Source organism: Gallus gallus, chromosome 1, assembly GCF_016699485.2.
Source record: "Gallus gallus isolate bGalGal1 chromosome 1, bGalGal1.mat.broiler.GRCg7b, whole genome shotgun sequence".
Classification (NCBI taxonomy): domain Eukaryota; kingdom Metazoa; phylum Chordata; class Aves; order Galliformes; family Phasianidae; genus Gallus; species Gallus gallus.
In genome coordinates this window covers 154,175,972-154,198,087 of record NC_052532.1, presented here as the reverse complement: position 1 = coordinate 154,198,087, position 22,116 = coordinate 154,175,972, and the positions used below count along the sequence as shown (strand labels likewise).

General features: G+C 43.2%; 1 protein-coding gene across 32 annotated transcripts in view; it reads right to left on the bottom strand.

Moving 5' to 3' along the window:
- Nucleotides 1-21,661, bottom strand: part of MYCBP2 (MYC binding protein 2, E3 ubiquitin protein ligase) — a 203,873-nt gene extending 182,212 nt beyond the window's left edge. For all 32 annotated transcript variants that reach the window (XM_015277213.4, XM_015277190.4, XM_046901818.1 and 29 more), the window contains exon 1: nt 21,365-21,661. In XM_015277213.4, the coding sequence (XP_015132699.2) occupies nt 21,365-21,648 (284 nt within the window). In that variant the 5' untranslated portion in view covers nt 21,649-21,661. The remainder of the gene's footprint in view (nt 1-21,364) is intronic.
- Between the last annotated feature and the right edge of the window lie 455 nt (nt 21,662-22,116).

Sequence of the window (22,116 nt, the reverse complement as noted above, 5' to 3'; positions counted from 1 at the left end):
ATCTTGGAAATTAACACAAAAAGGACAAGAAAGTGACAGAGCAGTCAGCTTGGACTTATGAAGAGGAAATCACACTTGACCAATCGGTAGCACTGAAATGACTGGCTTGGCAGGTAACAGGAAAGCAATGGGTATCTCAACATCAGTAAGGCTTTTGGGATTCTCAGTCACAACATCCTTATGCAAAGTGGTAAAGTACAAGCAAGATAAATGTGGACTGAACACTGGCTAAATTGCTGGGGTCAATGCTGTGAATGACAGGACTGAATCTACCTTCAAGCTAGTTTACAGATAACACAACATTTGGAGAAGTATTATACATTAAACGATTGTGCCACCATTCAGAAAGACCTCACCCAGGCCAAAGAAATGGGACAACAGGAATGTTACTCAATTTAACAAAGGCAAATGTAAAATCCTGTGTGGGGTTATTATTCAGACACATCTGTACACACTGTCAAATGACTGGAAGGTATCTTTACACAAAAATACTACTTTGAACAGAAACACTGAATTAGTCTGCAGAAGTCCCTTCCAAATTCAAGTATACTGTGATTCTCATTGTTTACACACTAAAGTAAAATTTGACCACAGAGAAAGAGGCAACTGTGCTTATACATTACAGGAGTATGCTTTTTCTAATCTGGTGTTTATCATTTTCCTGGTGCTTTGCCACGTTTCTGATTATGCTTCCAAGTAGAGACATACTGAGCTTTTCATCTGTTCACCATCTGGATCAGCAAACAGCAAATTTAGGCAAAAAAAAAGAAACAGATCTGTATGGAAATAAGCGTAATAAAAACTACAATACTACACAAAGCTAATAAGAATGTATGGTCCTATTAAGGCAAGACAACTATTTGAATCAATCCACGCACTCTTTTGACTATAACCAACACCCAAGTGTATACTTAGTAATGCCTGCCAAAAATGCTTACACACAACAAACATAAGCTGCTTGGTACAAATGGATCAATGTGAACAATGTGTCTAGCAACTCTAACAAGACTTTTCCAAACTTCAATGGTGTAGGCAACCTAAAACATCATTGTTGGAAAGTACTCTAGAATCATTAAAAAACACCGTTTTTAATGAACCAAAAAGGTTAATTACACCATTCCCTTGTCCAGCACAGGAATATTCAAATTCCACTTCATTCCTGTAGTGGGTGTGGTTAGGATGAAGTAAATTCTCCTCATAGCAGCTCACATGGAGCTGCGTTTTAGATTTGGAACCAAAACAATGCTGCTAACACACTAACAGTAGCTGAATGTTGTAACCTGAATTATGCAGCAAGGCTTTGACAGTGGGGAGCAGCAGGGGTGGCACCTGTGAGCAGAGGGGCAGCTCAGCAGCTGTCCCATATCAGATAACAGCCATCTCCAGCCAGCTTAAAAAAGGACCCACTGCTGGCCAGAGTGACAGCTGGCACATCTTTGGGTGATCACAGTTAAGAAAGGGGAGAGATGCTATACAACAGAAGCTGAAACAGGGGGGTGAGAAAATGAAAGAGAGAGCCCTGCAGACCCCAAAGTTAGTGCAGAAGGAGGGTAGGACATACTCTTGGCACAAAGCAGAAGTTCCAGGAGGCCAATGGTTGAGCATATCATCTCCTAGCAGTTTATGGTGCCCCATGTAGGAACATACACCCACATCACAGCCAACAGAGGAGTAGACTCTTGGTCAGAACTGCAGCCTGTGGGAAGCCAACACAGAATCACTTTAAGAAGGACAGCGTCCTGTGAGAGGGGCCCCATGCGGGAGCAAGGGAAGAGAGTAAAGGTGAAGGTGCAGCAGAGATGAACCATAATGGATTAAACACAGCCCCATTCCACTGTGCAGTTCAGGAGGAGAAAGCAGAAAAAGGGTAGGAAGGCATTTTAAGTTTTAGTTCTCATTGCTCTCTACTGTTATCAACTAGCAATAAATTAAATTAATATCCCCTTCACTAAGTGTGTTTTATCTCTGACAGAAATTGTAATACTGTCATTAGCTCAACCCACAAGTTATTTCCGTTATATTTTGTCCTTCTATTCTGTTGAGGAAAGGGAGTGATATAGTAACTGTGGTACTTACTGGGGTTAAATCACAACAAATCTAGCTGAACAGTGTTTGCACATCACAAAATCACAGAATTGTAGGGGATGAAAGGGATCTCTAGGGAACATCGAGTCCAATCCCCCTGCCAAAGCAGGCTCCCTAGAGCAGGTTGCACAGGTAGGCGTCCAGGCGGGTCTTGAACGTCTCCAGAGAAGACAACTGCACAACCTCTCTGGCCAGCCTGTTCCAGTGCTCTGTCACCCTTACTGTGAAGAAGCTCCTATGCATATCTGCGCGGAACTTCCTATGCTTCAGTTTGTAGCTGTTTCCTCTTGTCCTATTGCTGTGCATCACTGAAAAGGGTCTAGCCTCATCCCTTTGCATCCCACACCTTAGATATCTATAGACACTGACATTTATGGACACATAATTAAGGCGTTTCTTGCTCTACATGCTCAAACCCCCACAAAAAAGATAAAGTGTATGGGAACTGCTGAATCACAGCCTGAACCTCTGATTGACCACCTGAGGTGAGCAGTGAGTCTGCTGTGGGAGCACAGGTGAAGGCAATTCACCAGGAGCCAGGCTCCACCCCTCCTAGACATCGTTTAAAGGCTGACTGGCACTAGGGAAAGATCTCTGGAGATTGTTCCTCTTGGAGTCTTTTTTGGCCAGCCCAGGACACGGGTAAGCTTTCCATTCATTTCCAATTATCCCCCTCTAACACAATAATCTTTCCAGCCTAACTTCTCTGTATACTTATTGATTATACATCTATATACTCATTGACTATACACTTGGTGAGCCAGGCAGACCAAATATACTAAAATATATAATGTCTTTTCTGTGGAATTTCTATGAATGGGTTAGGGGGGAGAACACTACCCCCCTAGACAAAATGATTCCAGGACAGATCCTGGGATTTCTGGGATTTCCCTATTATGAACTAGTAACCATCATTTACAAGTGGGGTTCCCTATGAGTTATGGGAAATATCTCCCCATATTGCATGGCAGACTATTTTCAGGGGCTAAGCAAAGATACACTAATTACAAAAGAATGACAGCTGCCTCTACAGTGACATGGCTACTGTTAAATGCTTTAAACCAGGCTGAAGTAAGAGCCAATACTCTAGAAAATTAAAACCAGCTTCTGAGACACTGCACTGAAAAGTTAGAACAAGAACTGAGTATATTAACAGGAAAAAAAAAAACAATTCTGCATTTTTCAATAGGACAGGTTCATTTGTAATATTTCAATAGACAACAGCCAAACTTCTGAATCAATGGACCTTGTTGATCAGGAAAATAAAAATTTCAAATTAAATCTTAAAGCTCTGCTTGTGACAGATCCCCTGGAGATCCATCCTATTATAATTCAAAAAATAGGGAAGATACAGGATAGACTCGCAGGTGTGCCGCCTGATCAGTGGGTCCCTGGCCAAACTCACTTGCACGTAACAGCCCGGCCATACAGAGCAACTGATTTAATGGACCTGGTACAATGGTTCTGGCAAAAACCTAGAAAAAGTGTACCAACCTGGCTATTGAGAATGTGGGACTCAGGTGCAGAAGGCGTTATGGTTAACGGGCCAGAAATATCTAAATTGGCCACCATGACTCTGCACCTTGCCCTTAGGCAGAGATTATATGTGGGTGTCCAATATGCTAATGAAAACCATTCTATAATAGATTGGTTAATGGTGGCATGCTATATAGTATAGATGAATAAATCAGACATTCCGTTACATACAGGGTTGAGGTCCTCCATGGAGAACCTTCAAAATTACATCCGTGAATTACGCGTAAGGGAAGCAATTTATGAATATTTGTTTGACAGCCCTGAGATGGTCAGATTTTCAGCAGGGATGAGACTTGATTTTACATCAGGCCCCTTCCCATCTATATGGCACATTAGTTTTTATACTGAATCCCCTGGTGGCCTCAGAAGTGGTAGTCCAGAAGGCTGCCCAACTAGTGGCTTACCTGGGAGAAACAGAACACCTGCAGACTACATGCACCATTCAGACACTAGAAGAAGCCGAAGTCCTGCCACTAATTAAAACTAGGAGGCCAGCTATATGAACTCCTCAATCAGGACCCATTAAGGTTTTCTGGAAGCAAATATCTATTGATCTAATTTGGGCTGGGGTCCAATTTGCCAAAATTGACCACCAGCCCAATCATGTTCTCCTCCAGCTATGGAAACAATAAAAGGACAATCAAAAATTTCAGAATTTACCCCAAAAAAACCTAGGTTAAGAGTTATAGATAAATTATCAACAACAACGTGGAACTTAGAGGACTTTATAGTCCCTAATAGGAAAAAGAAGCCTCCTCAGGTGTCTTGGGCCACAATGCCTGAGCCACCAGAGACAAAAGACTTGGCCATAGCATAGTTCATGGCATGACAAGGGATGTTAGTCCCCCTAGGGCCTCCAGACAGGATCGGAGACCCTATATAGAACTAATGATTTTTTTGGTCCTGAAAGAATATTCAGAGAGCTATGGTGTTGGTTGACACAGGAACATCAATAATCTACGGAGATCTGACTTGATTTGATGGTGACAGAGTGATGATTGGAGGTTTTGGGGGACAGACCATTCTGGTCACCCAAACACAGTTGAAACTGGGAGTTGGGTGTCTCCCATCCCGGGAGTATAAAGTGTCTTTTGCCCCAGTCCAAGAATACATTCTGGGCATAGGTATTTTATGGGGTCTGGCTCTCCAGACAACTGTGGGAGAGTTCAGACTGACAAAGGTGCATTAGTGTCTGGGCAGTGCAGGCAATATTGAGAGGCTATGTGAAGCATGAGCCTATTTGCCTGCCAAAACTGTGCCGGACTACTAATGTAAGACAGTATAGGCTCCCAGGTGGGCAAGATGAAAAATCTTCCACACCATTCTCAAGGTGGGCGAATTAGAAGAAGATGGCATAATAAGACCTGCACATAGCCCATATAATTCCCCCATATGGCCAGTGCAAAAGTCAGATGGAACATAGAGAGTGATGGTGTATTACAGAGAATTAAATAAGGTCACACTGCCTCTTCATGCAGCCATACCCAATATTTCTTCCCTAATGGACACATTGAGTAGGGAAATAAAAAAAACCTACCATTGTGTCCTAGATTTAGCAAATGCGTTCTTCAGTATTCCCATTGCTGAAGAATTCAAGATTAGTTTGCGTTTACATAGGGAGGCAGGCAGTGGACCTTTCAGATCCTGCCACGGGTACGTGCATTCGCCAACATATTGCCATGATCTAGTGGTGCATGACCTGGCTAATTGGAGAAAACCTGATAATGTTAACTTACATCATTACACTGACGATCTCCTGTTGACATCCGACTCACTGGAGGTGGTAGGACAAGCAGCAGATTCATTAACTACTTATCTGCAGGAAAGAGGGTGGGCTATACATCCTCAGAAGGTGCAAGGTCTGGGCCTGTCTGTAAAATCCCTGGGGACAGTTTGGTCAGGAAAGACCAAAGTACTACCCAGTACTGTCATAGATAAGGTTCAGGCATTCCCAGTCTCTGCAACACCAAAGCAGCTACATGAGTTTCTAGGTATATTGGGATAGTGGTTCTCCTTTATACCTCATTTAGTGTAGCTGCTGAGGCCACTCTATGGACCCGTGAAAAAGGGGCAACTATGGGACTGGGGGAAAATACAACAGGACGCTTTCCAACAAGCAAAACTGGCAGTTAAACAAGTCTAGGCATTGGGCATATTTGATCCTACCCTCCTAGTCCAGTTGGAAGTTCATGTCACTCAGGATGGCTGTGGCTGGGGCCTGTGGCAATGCCAGAGTTCTGTTCAGACCCCCACTGGATTCTGGTCTCAGGTCTGGCACAGGGTGGAAGAAAGATACAGTATAATTGAAAAGCAGTTATTGTCTGCCTATTCCGTATTACAGGCAGTTGGGGCAGTCTGGGGCAAAGACGTGCTTAGACATATGGAATGCAGTTAAACACAGGACTGTACATGTCTACCATATCTCTGGTCACCAACTCCTACAGTCACTGGGAAATCACAAAGCTGACACTGGCCGGAGTTCATTGGATTAAGAAATTCACCATCTGAGAACACTGCCTGCTGGTTACATCAGAAGCTATGGCATGCTGGACAAAAGACAATGTGGGCAGCTGCTAAAGCATGGGGGCTGCCCATGCAACTGTCTGACATAACTCAAGCATGCCAAGACTGCGACTCTTGCTCCAAGATGAGACCGAGATCGCTGTCCAAAACAACAGCCCATCCTGCTAGAGAAAACAATCCTCTTCAGCAATGGCAGGTTGATTACGTTGGGCCCCTCCCTCGGTCTGAGGGGACAAGATATGCCCTGACCTGCACTGATACCATAAGTGGGCTACTGCAGGCCTATCCAGTACCAAAAGCAAACCAGGCGTATACCATCAAGGCACTTACTACACTGATGTCTGCCTATAGGACACCTCAAGTCATTGAGAGTGACCAAAGGACTCGTTTTTATTGTTACAATGATACAACACTAGGCAGAAGAAAAGAACATCAAATGGTGATTCCACCTGCCATATAATCCAATGGGGCAGGCCTCATTGAATATTATAACAGTATTCTTAAGGCTGCCTTGAAGACAGACTCTCAATCCCTACAGGGGTGGACAAAGAGATTCTATGAAACCCTGTGCGACCTGAATGAAAGACCTCAAGATGGCAGATCCAATGCCCTGAAAATGCTACAGACAACATGGGCCTCCCCAGTTAGGATCCAAATTATGGGCACTGATCATCAGGTAAGACACCGGATTGTCAATGAAAATAATCTTCTGTTCCCTACCCCTGAGAATTTAGATCCAGCTACCCATAAAATAAAATGGCCTTGGAAGGTGCAGGTAGGACCTAAGTGGTGTGGCCTACTTGCACCTTGGGGGAGATTATTGGAGGTGGGAGGCTCAGTAGTCCTGCCAGTAATAGGTACGTGGCCTACTGGTATTGTGGTCAACACTCCAATCTTCATTACTAAAGGGACCCCCATCATGTCCCTGTGGCAGATCAGGACTCCCCCTTTGGTGCCTGATAGTTATGCAGCTGCAGACATCTGGCCAGCAAGTATGGTACAGGCAGCCAGGGCATGCTCCAGTACAAGCTGAAGTGTTGACCCAGGATAAAAATATGGCCTGTATCTTGCCCTGGAGGGCAGGACTTCTTTATTTTTGAAATTTTTTTGACTTCTTTATTTTTGAAAAGAAATCAGTTCATTTTCCTGTTTTTCCAGGGCTAGCCTGAACTTACTTCAACTCCGAAGAGAAACAAGTCATCTGCCAATTTAAGTCAGATTCTTCAGCCTAAACCACATCATTTACACCACTGACATGTAATTTCACTATTCTCTTATATTCATAACTACTTTTTCCTGTTGGGAAGAGACAATGATGCCTCCCCCCATCCTCCATCACAATGAAGTGCAAAGAAAGGGTCAAATACTTCAGGTTTCCTACAGAATATAATTTGTCATATTTTTTTTTTGGGGGGGGGGGGGGGGAAGAAACCCAAGAACAATCCTACAGCATGACACTTCTAAATTAACTTCACTTTATAATTTTATGCAATAGGTAGAAGTCATCATGAAGATCTTCTACGTTGGCTTTCGCTGATTTTTATTTCTCCATTTGTATGTATTTATTTTTTTCCCCCTTGGAATAAAGCACTTGCTGATGTTATTATCTCCAGTAATACTTGTAATCTTTTCCAGCTTTGTATCACCTACAAACTTTTTCACCTACAACCTTAATTCCAGCACTGAAAACCCCACTGTAGAGATTGCACGGTTCAGGACCAAGGACAGAGCCCGAAGCACAACCACTGCTACTGCTCCCCTCACTTGTCCTTTCCTCCAATACCTAGCAGGGCTGTTCAGCAGCACCTATTCACAGTGGGCCTTTTTTTTTTTTTTAGCAGTTTTTCTCCTCTCATCTTTTCTTACCTATTTAACTGTCTTATCTCAACCCATATGTTTCACTTGTTTTTCTGATTCTCTCCTTCATCCCTCTTAGGTGGGAGTGAGCAAATAGCTGTGTGGTGCTTAGCTGTCTGCTGATCTAAACTACAGTACCCAGACAGGGTTCATCATAAATCCACTTTGTCTAATTTATCACTTTCATTTATATTACAGTTTTTTACTGTATTTCTAGAAATATATATTCCAGACTACATTGAATCATCTTCATCCCTTTTTTATTCAAGAACTCAATCCATTTGTTTTATTTTGTTCTTTCAGAACCTCATATATCTATGAAGTTTCAAGGTAATTCCTAATAGATATCTGTATGGGAACTGTTGAATCATGGTCTGAACCTCTGATTGACCACCTGAGGCAGGCGCTGAGTCAGCCATGGGAGCACAGGTGGAAGCAACTCCTCCACCTGTGTGACCAGAAGGGGTGGAGCCTGGCTCCACCTCTCCTAGACCCCATTTAAGGGCTGACTCCCACAGAGGAAGGATCTCTCTCTGGAGATCACTCCTCTTGGAGCCTTTTTGGCGAGCCCAGGACACAGGTAAGCTCCCTATTCATCTCTGATTATTCCTTTTCAAATGTGATCTTATATAAAGTTTCTTATATCTGTATACTTATTTGCTCTACAATATCCCAGCCACCAGGCAGAGGAATTTCATCGGGCTTGTGAAAATACCCAAACATACTCAAGCCCGAATTTGCACATCTTTTTAATTATGACTTGTTTCATAATTCTAAGACATTTCTCAACCTTATGTCATCACCATACTGTATTAGTATTATTATCATATGATTTTTTAGAACAATTAGATTTTTGTTTGAAAACCAAATTTTTGGAGGCCTAAGGAAGAACGATTTTATTCAGACTACTGGAATATCCTTCCTAAACTTCACCATTATAGTCTGAAAATTAGATACCACATGTACTAGAAATGAAATTAACACCAAATACAAAATTGATCTGACTTGTATTTAAGTAAAAGAGAACTGCAGAAGTGCAAAGTAGTATCTAGAAAATTCTCTTTTATAAATCAAAACATTTGATATATTTAAGTTGCTTTGGAAGCGAAGGACAGACAAGGAAGCACCTCTACCTACTATTCTCTGCACAAAGAAAATGGTTCCTCAATACAACCACTGGCAGGTGTAATTTCTTTCCTGTAATTATGTAGTTTTTCACTTAATAGCTGCAACTAATTTTACTTAGTAGATGCAAGGTAGATATTCTACCTCGAGTTCTTCAGTGCAGAGGAAGACATTCTGTATCTCTCACCTCTACAATTTTAGGACTGTTTTTCATTTGCTCTGGTGAAAATAAAAAGTAAATCAGCCATAGCAAGAACAACATCTGCACTCTTAGCCACTAGTCTATCTAAATGCAACCACAACAACTGCAGTGTGTACAATGCCACTTTTTTTTTTATAATCATACCAGGAAAAATTTAATTTGGAGAACAGGCTCCATGAAATTTAGTAAAAACTGCACTTATTAATAAGGTGAACACAAATTGCAGATAATGACATGCCATCTTCACTGAATGGCACAACACAGCTCCCTAGTGCATACTACTGAAAGCCCACCAGTCTGCAGTTGCCAATGGTCAACATTCTCTGGCAGAACATTATAGTAATAAAATGCAACAGAGACTCCATTGGTTTGAAGAGAAACAGAAGAGATATGATCACTTTGAGTACACACAAGCGTAATGAAGACATAGTATCCTTTCTAACAGATGTGTTCCTATATTGTCTTGCAGGAAAAAAAAACGAAATCAAAAAAAAAAAAGGTCAGCCATGAATTACAATAAATCATGGTGAGAGAATCAAATAGAGAGATGAGACTGTAACACTGAAAACTGGAGAATAAGTTTTTTATTTGAGAATTATGGTAACTGTTGAGTTGAACTGTTGAACCACTAATTGAGAACCTGGGAAAAGGACCCAGTCAGCCCTAGGAGCACAGGTGAAGGCAATTCACCTGTGCAACCCGAAGACATGGAGCCTGGCTGCACCTCTCCCAGACCTCATTAAGAGCTGACTGCCACCAGAGAAGGATCTCTGGTTGGAGATCCCTCCTCTGCGAGCCTGGATCTTTGGAGATGGGTGAGCAGATCCTTTTCCTTTCCATATAACATCTTTCTATTGTGTTAGTCCCTACTGTATCACCTTTCCCTCATGTTCATCTTTCTGACTATTACAAAGGACAAGCTCACCTCAATCAAATGCAAATGATTGGCTGCAGATCTGTATAAAAATGATCACTGGATTAAAGATAAGTAATATCAAAAAGACCAAGACTAATGGAGAAGCAAAAGAAAGAGTTCAGAATTTGACTGACACTTAACAGGGGTCTTACCTAAATATTTTCATAGACTGACAGAGCCCATGGTCAAAATAATCTAAATGCTATGACACTGTAGCACAAGCTGTATAAGAGACTCCCAATTATTTTTGCTTGCAGACCTATAAAATTCTGGGAGCAGTTTGGATCATCCCAGTGAATCTAAAATTACCAACAAAAGGCTTATTCATTCATGGGAGAGTAAGACCTGCTCTTACTCTCCCTCCCAGAAAATCTATAAAACTGTTCAAAAACCATTATCTTAGACAATTATGCTTAGGGATATGAGTAAAGTCATGGGAAGAAAAAGAAAAACAAGGAATGGCACTAATCTAAACAAAGGCCTCCAGATTTATGCAGGGACAAAAAACTGATTTTTGTTTCTTTTCGAGGCTATGCAACTGGTACAGCTTTAGACTCTTTAAATTAGTAGAAGAAAAACACCCACAGTTTTCATAGACTGAAGTAGTCACAGCTAAATCACATGCAAAGAAAGAAGTATCATTCAGTTGTAACAAAAACAAGAAAGCCTTAATCCAACACATTTATCAGTCCCAAAGAGCTATGACAAATCATTTACTAAGATATACTGGTTATTAAAAAAAAAACAAACAACAACAAAAAACAACCTATCAACTCAAAGCATAATAAACATAAACATACAAAAACCATATAACCTTAACATAGCCATTTACAGTATAAGTGGCCCATTCTGCTTCACTGATTTCTAGTATTCATCCTTTGGAGCAGTACAATGGAAGGAATTGGCTATGAAAGACTACTTAGCAAAAGTATATTTGAAATGTAAGAGCTTTAATTATAAGACTACAATTCCAATAAAAGTCTCAGTCTGAAGCACTGTTCCTGGCAAGAAAAAGAAATGCAATGGTGTATTTGAAAAACGCTGTGAGGAGTCACGTCTCCAGTGTAAACAAAGGACATAGAAAACAGCTTGCAAGAATGTCTCATCGTGAACTGTGTTATTGATATATGTGCTCTCTACGAAGACGCAAGTAGTCATAGGTGAAGAATTACTAAAGCATCTTCAAAATATTGTGGCCAGGAGAAAGACTACAACACAGCAGGGGGCAGGGAGTGGAAGAAGTGCTAAATAAAAATGCAGTCAGCAGTGAGCAGTGGTGACTTCTTAAATTACTCCAACAACCACCTAACTTTAACTCCTTATGTTGGCCACTTAACATGTCCATCAACCCATCAACACGTCAGCAATTAGCATAACTGGAACTGAAACATTAACGGAGATTTTCTTCCAGTTTAACAATGCAACAGAATCACAAAAGAACTCCCACCCACAAACTAACAGCATAAAAAAGAAATAATAAATAAGTGATGACTGGAACACATAAATATATGGACTTAAATCAGTAGGTGGAAGAATCCTAGGGACACACATATTAGTCTGAAGATTACTGAGAACCGAATATCAGACCTAATAGTAAACCACCAACAGAACTGGTACGCCTTTAAAAAATGGAAGTACAATTCCAATCAAGTAAAATTAATTGTAATTATTTCTTAATCTATAAAGCTGTGGACCATCTTGAAATAAATTAAGAAAAAAACAAGTCACTAGTTAAAATATTAAGGAAACAGAGTAAGCCACAATTGCTGGAAATCATACCATATAATCATAGAGTGCCATCAGTTGGAGGGGACCTTAAAGATCACCTAGTTCCAAGCCCCCTGCTCTAGGCAGGGCTGCCCCCCACTAGACCAAGCTGCCCAGGGCCCTATCCAACCTTGGTTTGAACACCTCCAGGGATGGCATATTCACAGCTTTTCTGGGCAGCCTTGCTAGTGCCTCACCACCTTATGAGTGAAGAATTTCCTCCCAACATCTAAGCTAAATCTCCCCTGTTTTAGTTTAAAGCCACTCCCCCATTGTCCTATCACTATTAGTCTGCACAAAAATTTAGTCCCCCTCCTTCCTATAAGCTTCAGTACCCTTCAGTACTGAAAGGGCAAAACAAAGCTGCCCCAGAGCCTTCTCATCTCCAGGCTGAACAAAGTCTGCTCCCTCAACCTTTCCTTGTAGGAGACACGCTCCAGCCCTCTGATCATCCTCATGACCCTCCTCTGGACCCATTCCAACAGCTCCACATCCTTCTTGTGCTGGGGGTCCCAGGTCTATGCGCTGTACTCCAGATAGGGCCTCACAAGGACAGAGTAGAGGGAGCAATCCCCTCCCTTGCTCTGCTGGCCACCTCTCCCTTGATGCAGTCCAGGACACCATTGGCCTTCTGTGCTGCAAGCACATGTCACTGGCTCATGTCCAGCTTTTCATCCACCAGGACCCCCAAGTCCTTCTCTGTGGGGTTGCTATCAATTAGTTATTTTCTGTACATGTATCCAGGACTACCTCAACACAGGTGCAAGACCTTACCTTGCAGATGGCCTTGTTGAACCTCACTAGGTTCACAGGGGCCCACTTTCCATGTCCATCCAGGTCCTCCTGGAAGGTGTCCCTTCTTTCCACTGTTAACAACTGCACCACTCAGCTTGGTGTCATCAGCAAACCTGTTGAGGGGACACTCAACCCACTACCTATGTCATCAATAAAGACATTGAAAAGCACTGGTCCCAAGATGGACTGCTGGGGGCATCACACATGACTGGCCTTCACCTGGACACAGAGCCATTGATCACAACCCTTTGGCTGTGACCAACCAATTCTTCATCCACCAAGTTGCAACAGTTGAGAGCTTTGCCATTGCGAGAAATCAACACCTCCAATCACATTTACACAAATATTCTCATCAATAATCCACAACTTGATATTCAGGAAGGATAAACTATTTTAAAAGTTTAAAACACATTAAACACATTGCTTTAGAGCACACTGAGCAGTAAAATCCTCAAAGTTGGCAACAATACCAAGAGATCATTGAACATCAAGAATCTAACAAAGGAAAATTATAAAATGCCTCATCTAAGTTTAAAAAATTCCTGTAACAATGCTGAAGCTGAAACTAAACAGTCAACAATGGGAAAAAGAAACTTCTTGAGACAATTACCATACAAATACTAAAAAATCTTAAGTAACAATGACCAAATATTGCAGCTGAACAGTACCAAATGACAAGTTCTCCACATAACTGTCTTCCTTATCCACGAGTACACATTCAGAATGTCACTAATTAAGAGCTCACACAGTAGCTCCTGTTACTGGACACACTCTTCTACAAGCACAGTTCCAGAGCTGGAAAACCTAGTTCCAGGTTTTCTGAAACTTCTGTTGTATTCCAGCTGGCCTATAATTGAAATAGTGACAGGGAAACAAGAGTTCCCATATAGTATTATTTTGTAGCCCAAAATAAATAACAAAACCAGACAATGTGATTCTATTACATGCATTATTTCTTTTCCAAGCTAAACACTTTCCTTGTAAGAAACAGAAGGATGCACGGCTACGAACAGGACAAAGATGTCTAGCGGTGCTACAAGACTTCTGAATAAATTTTCATGTTCATTATTGCAGAAATGGATATTTGTTTCTAGCGATTCACAAAAACTGAATATTTGCCTTGCGGGTTTCACACCATCCTTTTAAAGGCACTCAAATTTTAGTCTATTTGGCACAGTGGTTTCACTCTGAAATTTTTTTTAATCAAGGTGATATATTAGTAGTTCTGTAACTTTCTTTTCAGAAGCAAGTACTCCTTCCTTCTTTTCATTATGCCTTCCATGCTAACACTGCAGAAATACAAACCATGTTAGACTAAGCATCTTCTACAGCATCTCAAAAACAACTACTCTGTAAAACAATTTTCATTATCACAACATAAGAGATGCATAAAATACATGGATTTAGTTGATAGTTAATCCCTATTAACCAATAGTACAATACATCACAGAATATCCTGAGTTGAAAAGGATCCAATGGAACATTGAGTCCAACTCCTGGCTTCACAGAGAATCATTCAAAATTCCACCCATATATCTGAGAAAGCTGTCCAAACATTCCTTGAACTCACACAGCTCAGTGCCATGACCACTGCCCTGGGGAGCCTATTCCAGTGCCTGACAACCCTCTGGTGAAGAACCTTTCCCTGTTATCAAACCTGACTCTCCCCTGACACAGCTTCACACCGTTCCCTCTGGTCCTGTTGCTGTCACCAGAGAGCAGAGCTCAGTACTGCCCTTCCGCTCCCCTTGTGAAAAGCTGCAGGTCATCATGAGGCCTTCCTCCAGTCTCCTCTGGGCTGAGCATACCAAAGGATCTCAGCTGCTCCTCACACACCTCGCCCTCTGGACACTTCACCATTTTCATAGCCCTCCTTTAAGTCACTCTAATACACTACACTTTTACATCTGTGGCACCCAAAACTACACAAACTACTTGAGGCTGCACCAGAACAGAGCAAGACAATCCCTTCACCAGACCAGCTAGTATTGCTAGCCAATGTCATCTATTTCATCTGCTGCAGAAAAGAGATGAACTTAATTCCTGGTTTCTTAACATAAGAGCATTAAGGCTGTTCTAGATGGTCAGTGAAATTAAGACTGTTGTAATTGAGAAAGCAAAAAAGCTTCTTGTTTCATACAGAAATTTTATTTAATAATTTCAATAATTAAAATTTTGAAGACAAGCAGTACCAAAAGCTTTGCTGAAATCTAAACAGATTACATTTACTAGCTTCCCTTAGTCAACGAGGCGAATAACTTTTTCATAAAAGGAGATTAAGTTCATTGAGCAAGACCTTCTCCTCATGAACCCATGTCAGCTGTTCAATCATTGCACTCTTTCAAGTGTTTTCCAGTTACTCCCAGAATAACCTTCTCCATAACTCTACCAGGCTCTGAAGTGAGACTGACAGGCCTGTAATTACCAGGGTCTTCTTTCTTCCCCTTCTTGAAAACTGGAACATTTGCAAGCTTCCAGTCAACTGAGACCTCTCCAGATTTCCAAGAAAAAATAACTGAACGATGTCTCATAATGACATCAGCCAGCTCTGAGCCTTGGATGAATCCTATTAGGCCCCATAGACTTTATATATCCAGCTGGAGCAGCAAATCCTGCACAAGTTCAGAGTTGATACAGAATTTATTGTTCCTGCAGTTACAGCTCTCCAACTCAGGGCTCTGGGGATACTAAGGGCTCATTGTAAGTGTTGAAGACAGAGGTGAAGGTGGTATTGAACATCTCTGCTTTGCTTGCAACCCTATTTGTTAGATGACCATCCTCATCAATTAACAGACTAATGTTATCTCTGCTCCTCCTTTTGCTGTCAACATATTTCAAAAAGCTCTTTTTGTTTTCCCTCACAGTACTGACCTGACCTGCTTCAACTCTAATTATCTCCCTTCAACATCCAGCAGCATCTCTGTAGTTCTCCCATGTTACTCAACCTCACTTCCAGTGGTCATGCACTTTAATTTTCTGCCTAAGCTCTAGAAAACCCCTGCTCAGCCAAGCTGACCTTCTGCCTTGCCTGCCTGACTTGCAACATTTTGGAACTGCCTGCTTCCGTGCTCTTAAGAGGTGGTACTTAGAAAGCGACCAGCACTGACAGACCTCAATGCCTCCAAAAGTAGAATTACCAGGGACTTTGCTAACTAGTTCCTCAAGCAGTTTCAAGTCTGCTGGTCCCAGTATCCAGGGAGATGGTAAAATGATATTTACAAAATACGAGAATCAAAAAAAACGCAGGGAAGCAAATCTTTTTCTACAGGAATAAAGAGCACATAATTCTTCACAATAAACACCACTATAATATTTTTATTAGTCTCTATGTAAATTAATCCTACTCTTTCCAATCTTCCAAGCTTTTTACGATTAGAGTTTTATTTAAAAACAGAAAAAAACAACAAAAAAGAGACAACATCAAGTCTCAAACAAATAAGAGCTTACAGCTTTTGTGAAGACTTCAGATAAAAAAAAGTAGGCATTTTGATGTACCAACAACCAAATGAGCATACATTTCATATATCCAAATATAATAAGCACTGTTTCTATGCATCTACATGTTTGTTAACAACTTGGCAATAGAAAGGTGAAGTGTTCCAGTAGCATTTCTCCAATAACGTTTTGAAACATACATTTAAAACATGCCCCAGTCAAATAAGCATTGCATTACTGAGCATAAGGGGCATAAGGGAAAACTTAAGAATTTCACTTAACTGTGAAAGGCCTGAACAAAGCGTTAGTGATAAACTTGCTCCAAATGATGTATAACTAAGCACTGTGAAAACAGATTAGCTGGCCAACCTCCAAAAATTTCTTAATCATCCAGCTCATCATAAAACAAAAGTTGGCTGCCTCTTTTTCATTCAAAATGGGTGAAGAAGCAGTCATCTGATCTGTGGTCAATAGCAAAAATTTTATATTTCAGTCATTACTGACATTTTCCTTGGTCTCACAGCAAGCTATTTCACAACATTACATTTGTTGGGTTTTTTGTGTTGTTTTGTTTTCTCCAGAATACAAATACAAGCTCTTTTTTTTTCCCCCCCCACTCCTGTTGAGGATTTAATTTAAAAGAGGTAACCCTAGCAAAGAAGTAATGGACAAAAAATGTAACCCAGAAAATAAAAAGCCATATTTTTAGACTCCTAATGCTTTAAAGTAATTGACAGGATGTTTCCAGTGGGGGGGGGGGGGGGGGGGGGGGAATTAAGAATCTCAGAAGCTCCACTGGATGAAGTGGAAACGGTTTTAACTTGAAGAGAGGGAAAATTTAGGTTGGATATCAGCAGGGAGGTTCTTTACTATGACAGTGGTGAGGTGCTGGAACAGGCTGCCCAGAGAGGTTGTGGATGCCCTGTCCCTGGAGGCGTTCAAGGCCAGGTTGGATGGGGCCCTTGGCAGTCTGGTCTAGTATCAAATGTGGAGGTTGGCAGCTCTGCCTTTAGCAGGGGGGTTGGAGCTTGATGATCCTTGAGGTCCCTTCCAACCCAAGCCATTCTATGATTCTATGAATCCCGTTAGTAAGGACCATAAAGAGTATATTCAATATTGATTATTATTCAATAAACACTGCTGCATCTCTGATACCTAATATTACTACAGAAATCCAGATAGTCCTCACAAGTAATTTAAAATGTATACGGAATTCAAGAAGAACCTATTCAGAAATGATTCTTAGATCTGCATGATGTTATCTCTACAGCTGTGGAGTTTATGTTCTTCAGACAAATGAAAAAAATATTTTCGGTAAAGACCAATTGATAAGCCGTAAAACAGATGGGAAATATTCAAAAATGAATAAGAAACTATTACTATTTCAGAACATATTATCACTAATATTAAAAACTCATATTAATCAAAATTGTACAGTAAAAATCTTCACTACAAGAGAGGCTGCACAAAAGCTATAACAAATTCATTTTGAGCTGTATTTGAGAAAAGGTTTTAAAGAACACAGTAAACCTACCTGATACTTCTGACAATAAACAAGTAAAAGAGAAGGGACTGACGTTTTAAGGAAAACTCTCAGACATACAAGAGATAGTAACAGTAATTCAGTTAGATGAGGATGCTTCCTAGGATTAAATTCTAAGTGATACGCTTAGACAACAAAACACGAGAATCAAAAATATTTTTTAAAGTACCCTATTTTGCACATACAAAGTTTCAGGAGTGAAAACAGTTAATGACTTCTATTATTCTTAGTAGCAGAGCAGACAGTTTCATCCACTCGTAAGCCAGTATGAGTGAGTTAATGTTACAATGACAAAGTTTCTACTTGTCCTCTAAAGAGACTCATACTTGCTGCTACAACTTCAGAGACCTCCATGACCATACCAGCCATAATGCCACTGATAGTCATTTTCATGTATTTCAGTAGCCACAAAGCAGGGACTATAAAATGAGCACACAATACATTCACCTTCCAGACCAATCTTGAATATCAGTGGGAAATGCACCTGTCAAGCCATCTGACTGAAGATGATGTCAAATTACAGGATTAGATAGATTTTCCTGTTCCCTTTCATAAAACTGTTAGCCTGGCACAGGTGACAAGAGAAACTGCTTCTCTCCTTCCACTTCTCCATACAGAGACTCTGCGCAGCCGTTCCACTCATGCTGTTACACACTTGGGTACGATCACAAGGTGAGTCAGATTGCAGAATTAGTCTGGATTACAACAAACCATTTTTGGCAAGTTAATTTTAACCCAGCACAAGTCTTTAATTTGTTACCACAAGAGACTATATAAATAATATCAACGTGGTGGGGGCAACAAGCACAGCAACCAAACTGTCTCCTCTGGAGACCAAAAAGTGTTCATAACACCACAGCCAGCACTACATGAGGAAATGCAAAGCACTGCTAGCTCTGTTTCAAAGCCAATTACTCCATCCTACTCAGCACGTGACATTCACTGCTTTCAGATGACAGCTAGCACAAACACCTTGCAAATGTGAAATTAATCTTGCACGCAGCTTTTAAACATCCCTCACAATGCCTAATTTCCCTGTCTGTGCACAGGCATTCTGATACTGTTTTCTAGTTCTTCATAAGCATTTAAATAAGGGTTGGAATAAATGCGCTCAGTGAGGCACTGACCACACTATTTTAAGTGCAGACCACAATTTGCAGACTTGAAACAAAAAATTTACGTCAACACATTGCAAGCAGGTTGTACTATCACTCTTCAGCATAAAGAGCCTTCTCAGAGCACAGGTAGATGTTATTAATGTCTAAAAGCCAATTTTAGCTTAAGCTACTTCAATATATTTTTATCGCCACAAACACTCTTAGTGACAGATTAACAGGGTTAGATTTTCCATATAGATTAATTAGAGGTTAAGGTAATAAGGTTTATAAGGAGTCTTCATTTTAGCTATCTGACACTTATCTACTGTAGTAACTACACAGAGCCACAAATTGCTTTGCAGTATTTCTTTGGGAAGTGTTGGAGATATTTATCGTTTTAACTTTGAAAGATAATTTTAGATAGCACTTTTGAAATTTCTTTTTAAATACTGCTATGTAGCTGAAATTCTCAAACTTTCAACAGGAATGTTTGGATGCTGATACAGAAGAAGAGTGGAGATTATGAGCAGCACGTTGGCTGCCGTCATCCACAAGAGACATCGGCACTAGCTAATAATAAAGCATTAAACCTCTTAAAAGTTCTATTACCCAGTATTGGCTGTATTCCCCGAAAGTAACTAGCAGTCACTGACCTTGAGACAATCTGTTTCCCCCACCTAGAGGATTCAGGCATCTTGGATTTGCTCTATGATAACACAATGTAGCCACAAGAAGTAACTAAATCTGGTCTTCAAAACCGAAGGTACATGGGAACTTCTCAATGTCACTGTTCTCTTAATTGCCAACGTGTTAATAAGAAACAGACTCAGCAAGAAGCTTAGGTACCTTGAAGTTCAAATTTAATACTACAATAAGTAGTTAATGTATTAAGTAGTTAATACATTACGTATGCCAATTAAAAGAAACACAGAAATTGACACTCAAAGCCGATATTTTCTACAACAGCATGTTGAAAAGATACCAGTGTAATTATGATGAAACCAGAAACCATTGAGGGCACAACAAATCCAAAGCTACAGCTTTAAGCAACACAGATGTGTCAAGGTAAGAATTCAGGTAGACATCTGAACGCCACAGAACAATCACATGCCTGATTAAAGTTCAACATAGACTTCTTTACAGCGAGAAGTTGCAGGATTATCTATTCAAAAGCAGGAAAGGAAGACGAAGGAAAAAGAACGAACAGTCCGTTAAGGGAAAATGAGGGTAAGAAAATTCTGACAGGTACTATGCATGGAAATAACGTACATCTGTACACACTACAGATATATACATACCACATACACAGCATATATAATACTATGTATGCATATACATATATGCGTGTGTGTGTAAAGAAGTATAGTTTCCCTGTCAGACACTGAAGAGAGCTCAGTAATTACAAAGATGTCACACACCAATGTTTGTAAGCCCATGGTTGTGACACTGGCCAAGAGCCATTTGGGAAAGTTACATTATTATTCTAGTTTCTTACACCATTCCGCTCCTATACGCACCCTCCTTTAGGGAATAACTCCTGCTGCTCAGATACACACACACCAAAAAAAGAAAAAAAGAAGAAAAAAGCAGAACACATGCAGAGATGCCAACCACCTCGTGCCTTACAGCCACCACCAACTTACAACAACAGCACAACAGCAACCTGAGCGTCACCTACCATCAGGCCCACTCACACCACGGCCTGACACCGCTCAGGGATTCTCACGCAGGAACCGTCCGTTCTCGTGCCATCCACAACCCCAACACCCTCCGGAGAGGCATAATGGGGCACACCCGGGCACGGAGGGATGCCAAGGAACCGCCACCCTTCAACCCCCTCACACAAAGGGCTCGGCCCGGGCTCCTCCAGGCCGGAGGGGCGGAGCGGTGGAGCGGTGCAGAGCAATAACGGGGGTAGTGCTGTCCCGTCCCCCACCCCCCCCACCCCACAGCAGCCCCTCATCGTTCCATCCCGCAGCGCTGCGGTTTAGCGGCCAAGGTGTGCGGCGGCGGCGCAACAGGCGGGCGGGGGCAGCCGCCTCTCCGCGGAAAGGGCTTCTCCAGCCACTGGGCGGCGGGGGGCACCTGGCACTGCCGGCGGGGCTGCACGTTTGGGCACGGGGACAGCGAGGAGAGAGTGGCCAGCCCTAGGGGGCTTCCCGGGGAAGGGAAAAGAGGGGATGCAGCGCTCCGTTTCGATCTGGGCGTGCTCCCGCGCTGGGCCCGAGGGAGGGGGAGGGGTGGCGGCCGCAGGTGAGCGCTCCGCGGGCCTCGGGGGCGGCAGCGCCATCTGCGCCGTGACGGCGGGCGGGCGGGTAGGGCCGGGCTGCAGGGCGGGGACGGCACCCAGGCGGCTGCATCGCCGCTCCCCCCACCCCAAGGCCGCTTTATCCGCAGCAGCGGCCGCATGGCACGGGGCGACGAGCGGGAAGACAGCTCGGGGAAGGGCCTCTAAAACACCGAAGGGAGGAGGAGCACGTTACCTGCCCGGGTGGCCGCCCAGCTCCCGGTCGCTCAGCGCCGCCGTGTAAATCTTCCGGTATCTGTCGGCCAGGGCCTTCCCCGAGAGCAGCAGCTGGTAGCGGCCCCGGCAGCCCGGCGGCGGTGGCAGCGCTCCGGGCAGGGCTCCCAGCGCGCCTCCGGAGCCCTCCTCGGGCCCCATGGCCCCTGCAGGAGCGGAGCCGCCGGAGAGGAAGAAGAAGCCGCCCTCTGCCCCGGTGCAGGAGGCGACGGCGGCGCCCGCAGAGGCGGCGGCTGCGGCGCTCATCCCCTCCCCGCCCGCCCCCTGGTGGCTGCGCTGCCCGCCGGCCCGGCGCGCACACAGGCGGCTCCCGTTGCCTTCACCGCCGGGGCCCGGCCATGGGGAGGCCGCTGACGCCGCCGCCGCCGCCCCGCGGGCTGCGCATCCACTCGGGCCGGGGCCGGGCTGCGGAAACGCGCCCGCTGCTCCCCTCGGCGGGGCGCGGGGCCCCGGTTGCCCCTCCGGCCCGGACGCAGCGCCGGCCGCCGCCGCTCTCTCCCGCAGGCGGACGCGCTGAGCTCCGGGCAGCACCGCACGCCTCGGGACCGGTGGCCCGGCCGCTCGCTTCCTCCTCCCGCTACAGGGGGCGGAGGCCAACGGCTGCAGCTTCCTCTCCGGAGTTTCTGCTCGGCGCCTCCGCCCTGGCCGCGCAGCCGCCCGGGCCCCACCTCCCTCGCGGAGCCAAGCGCATGCGCCGCCCCGCCTCCCGCGCGG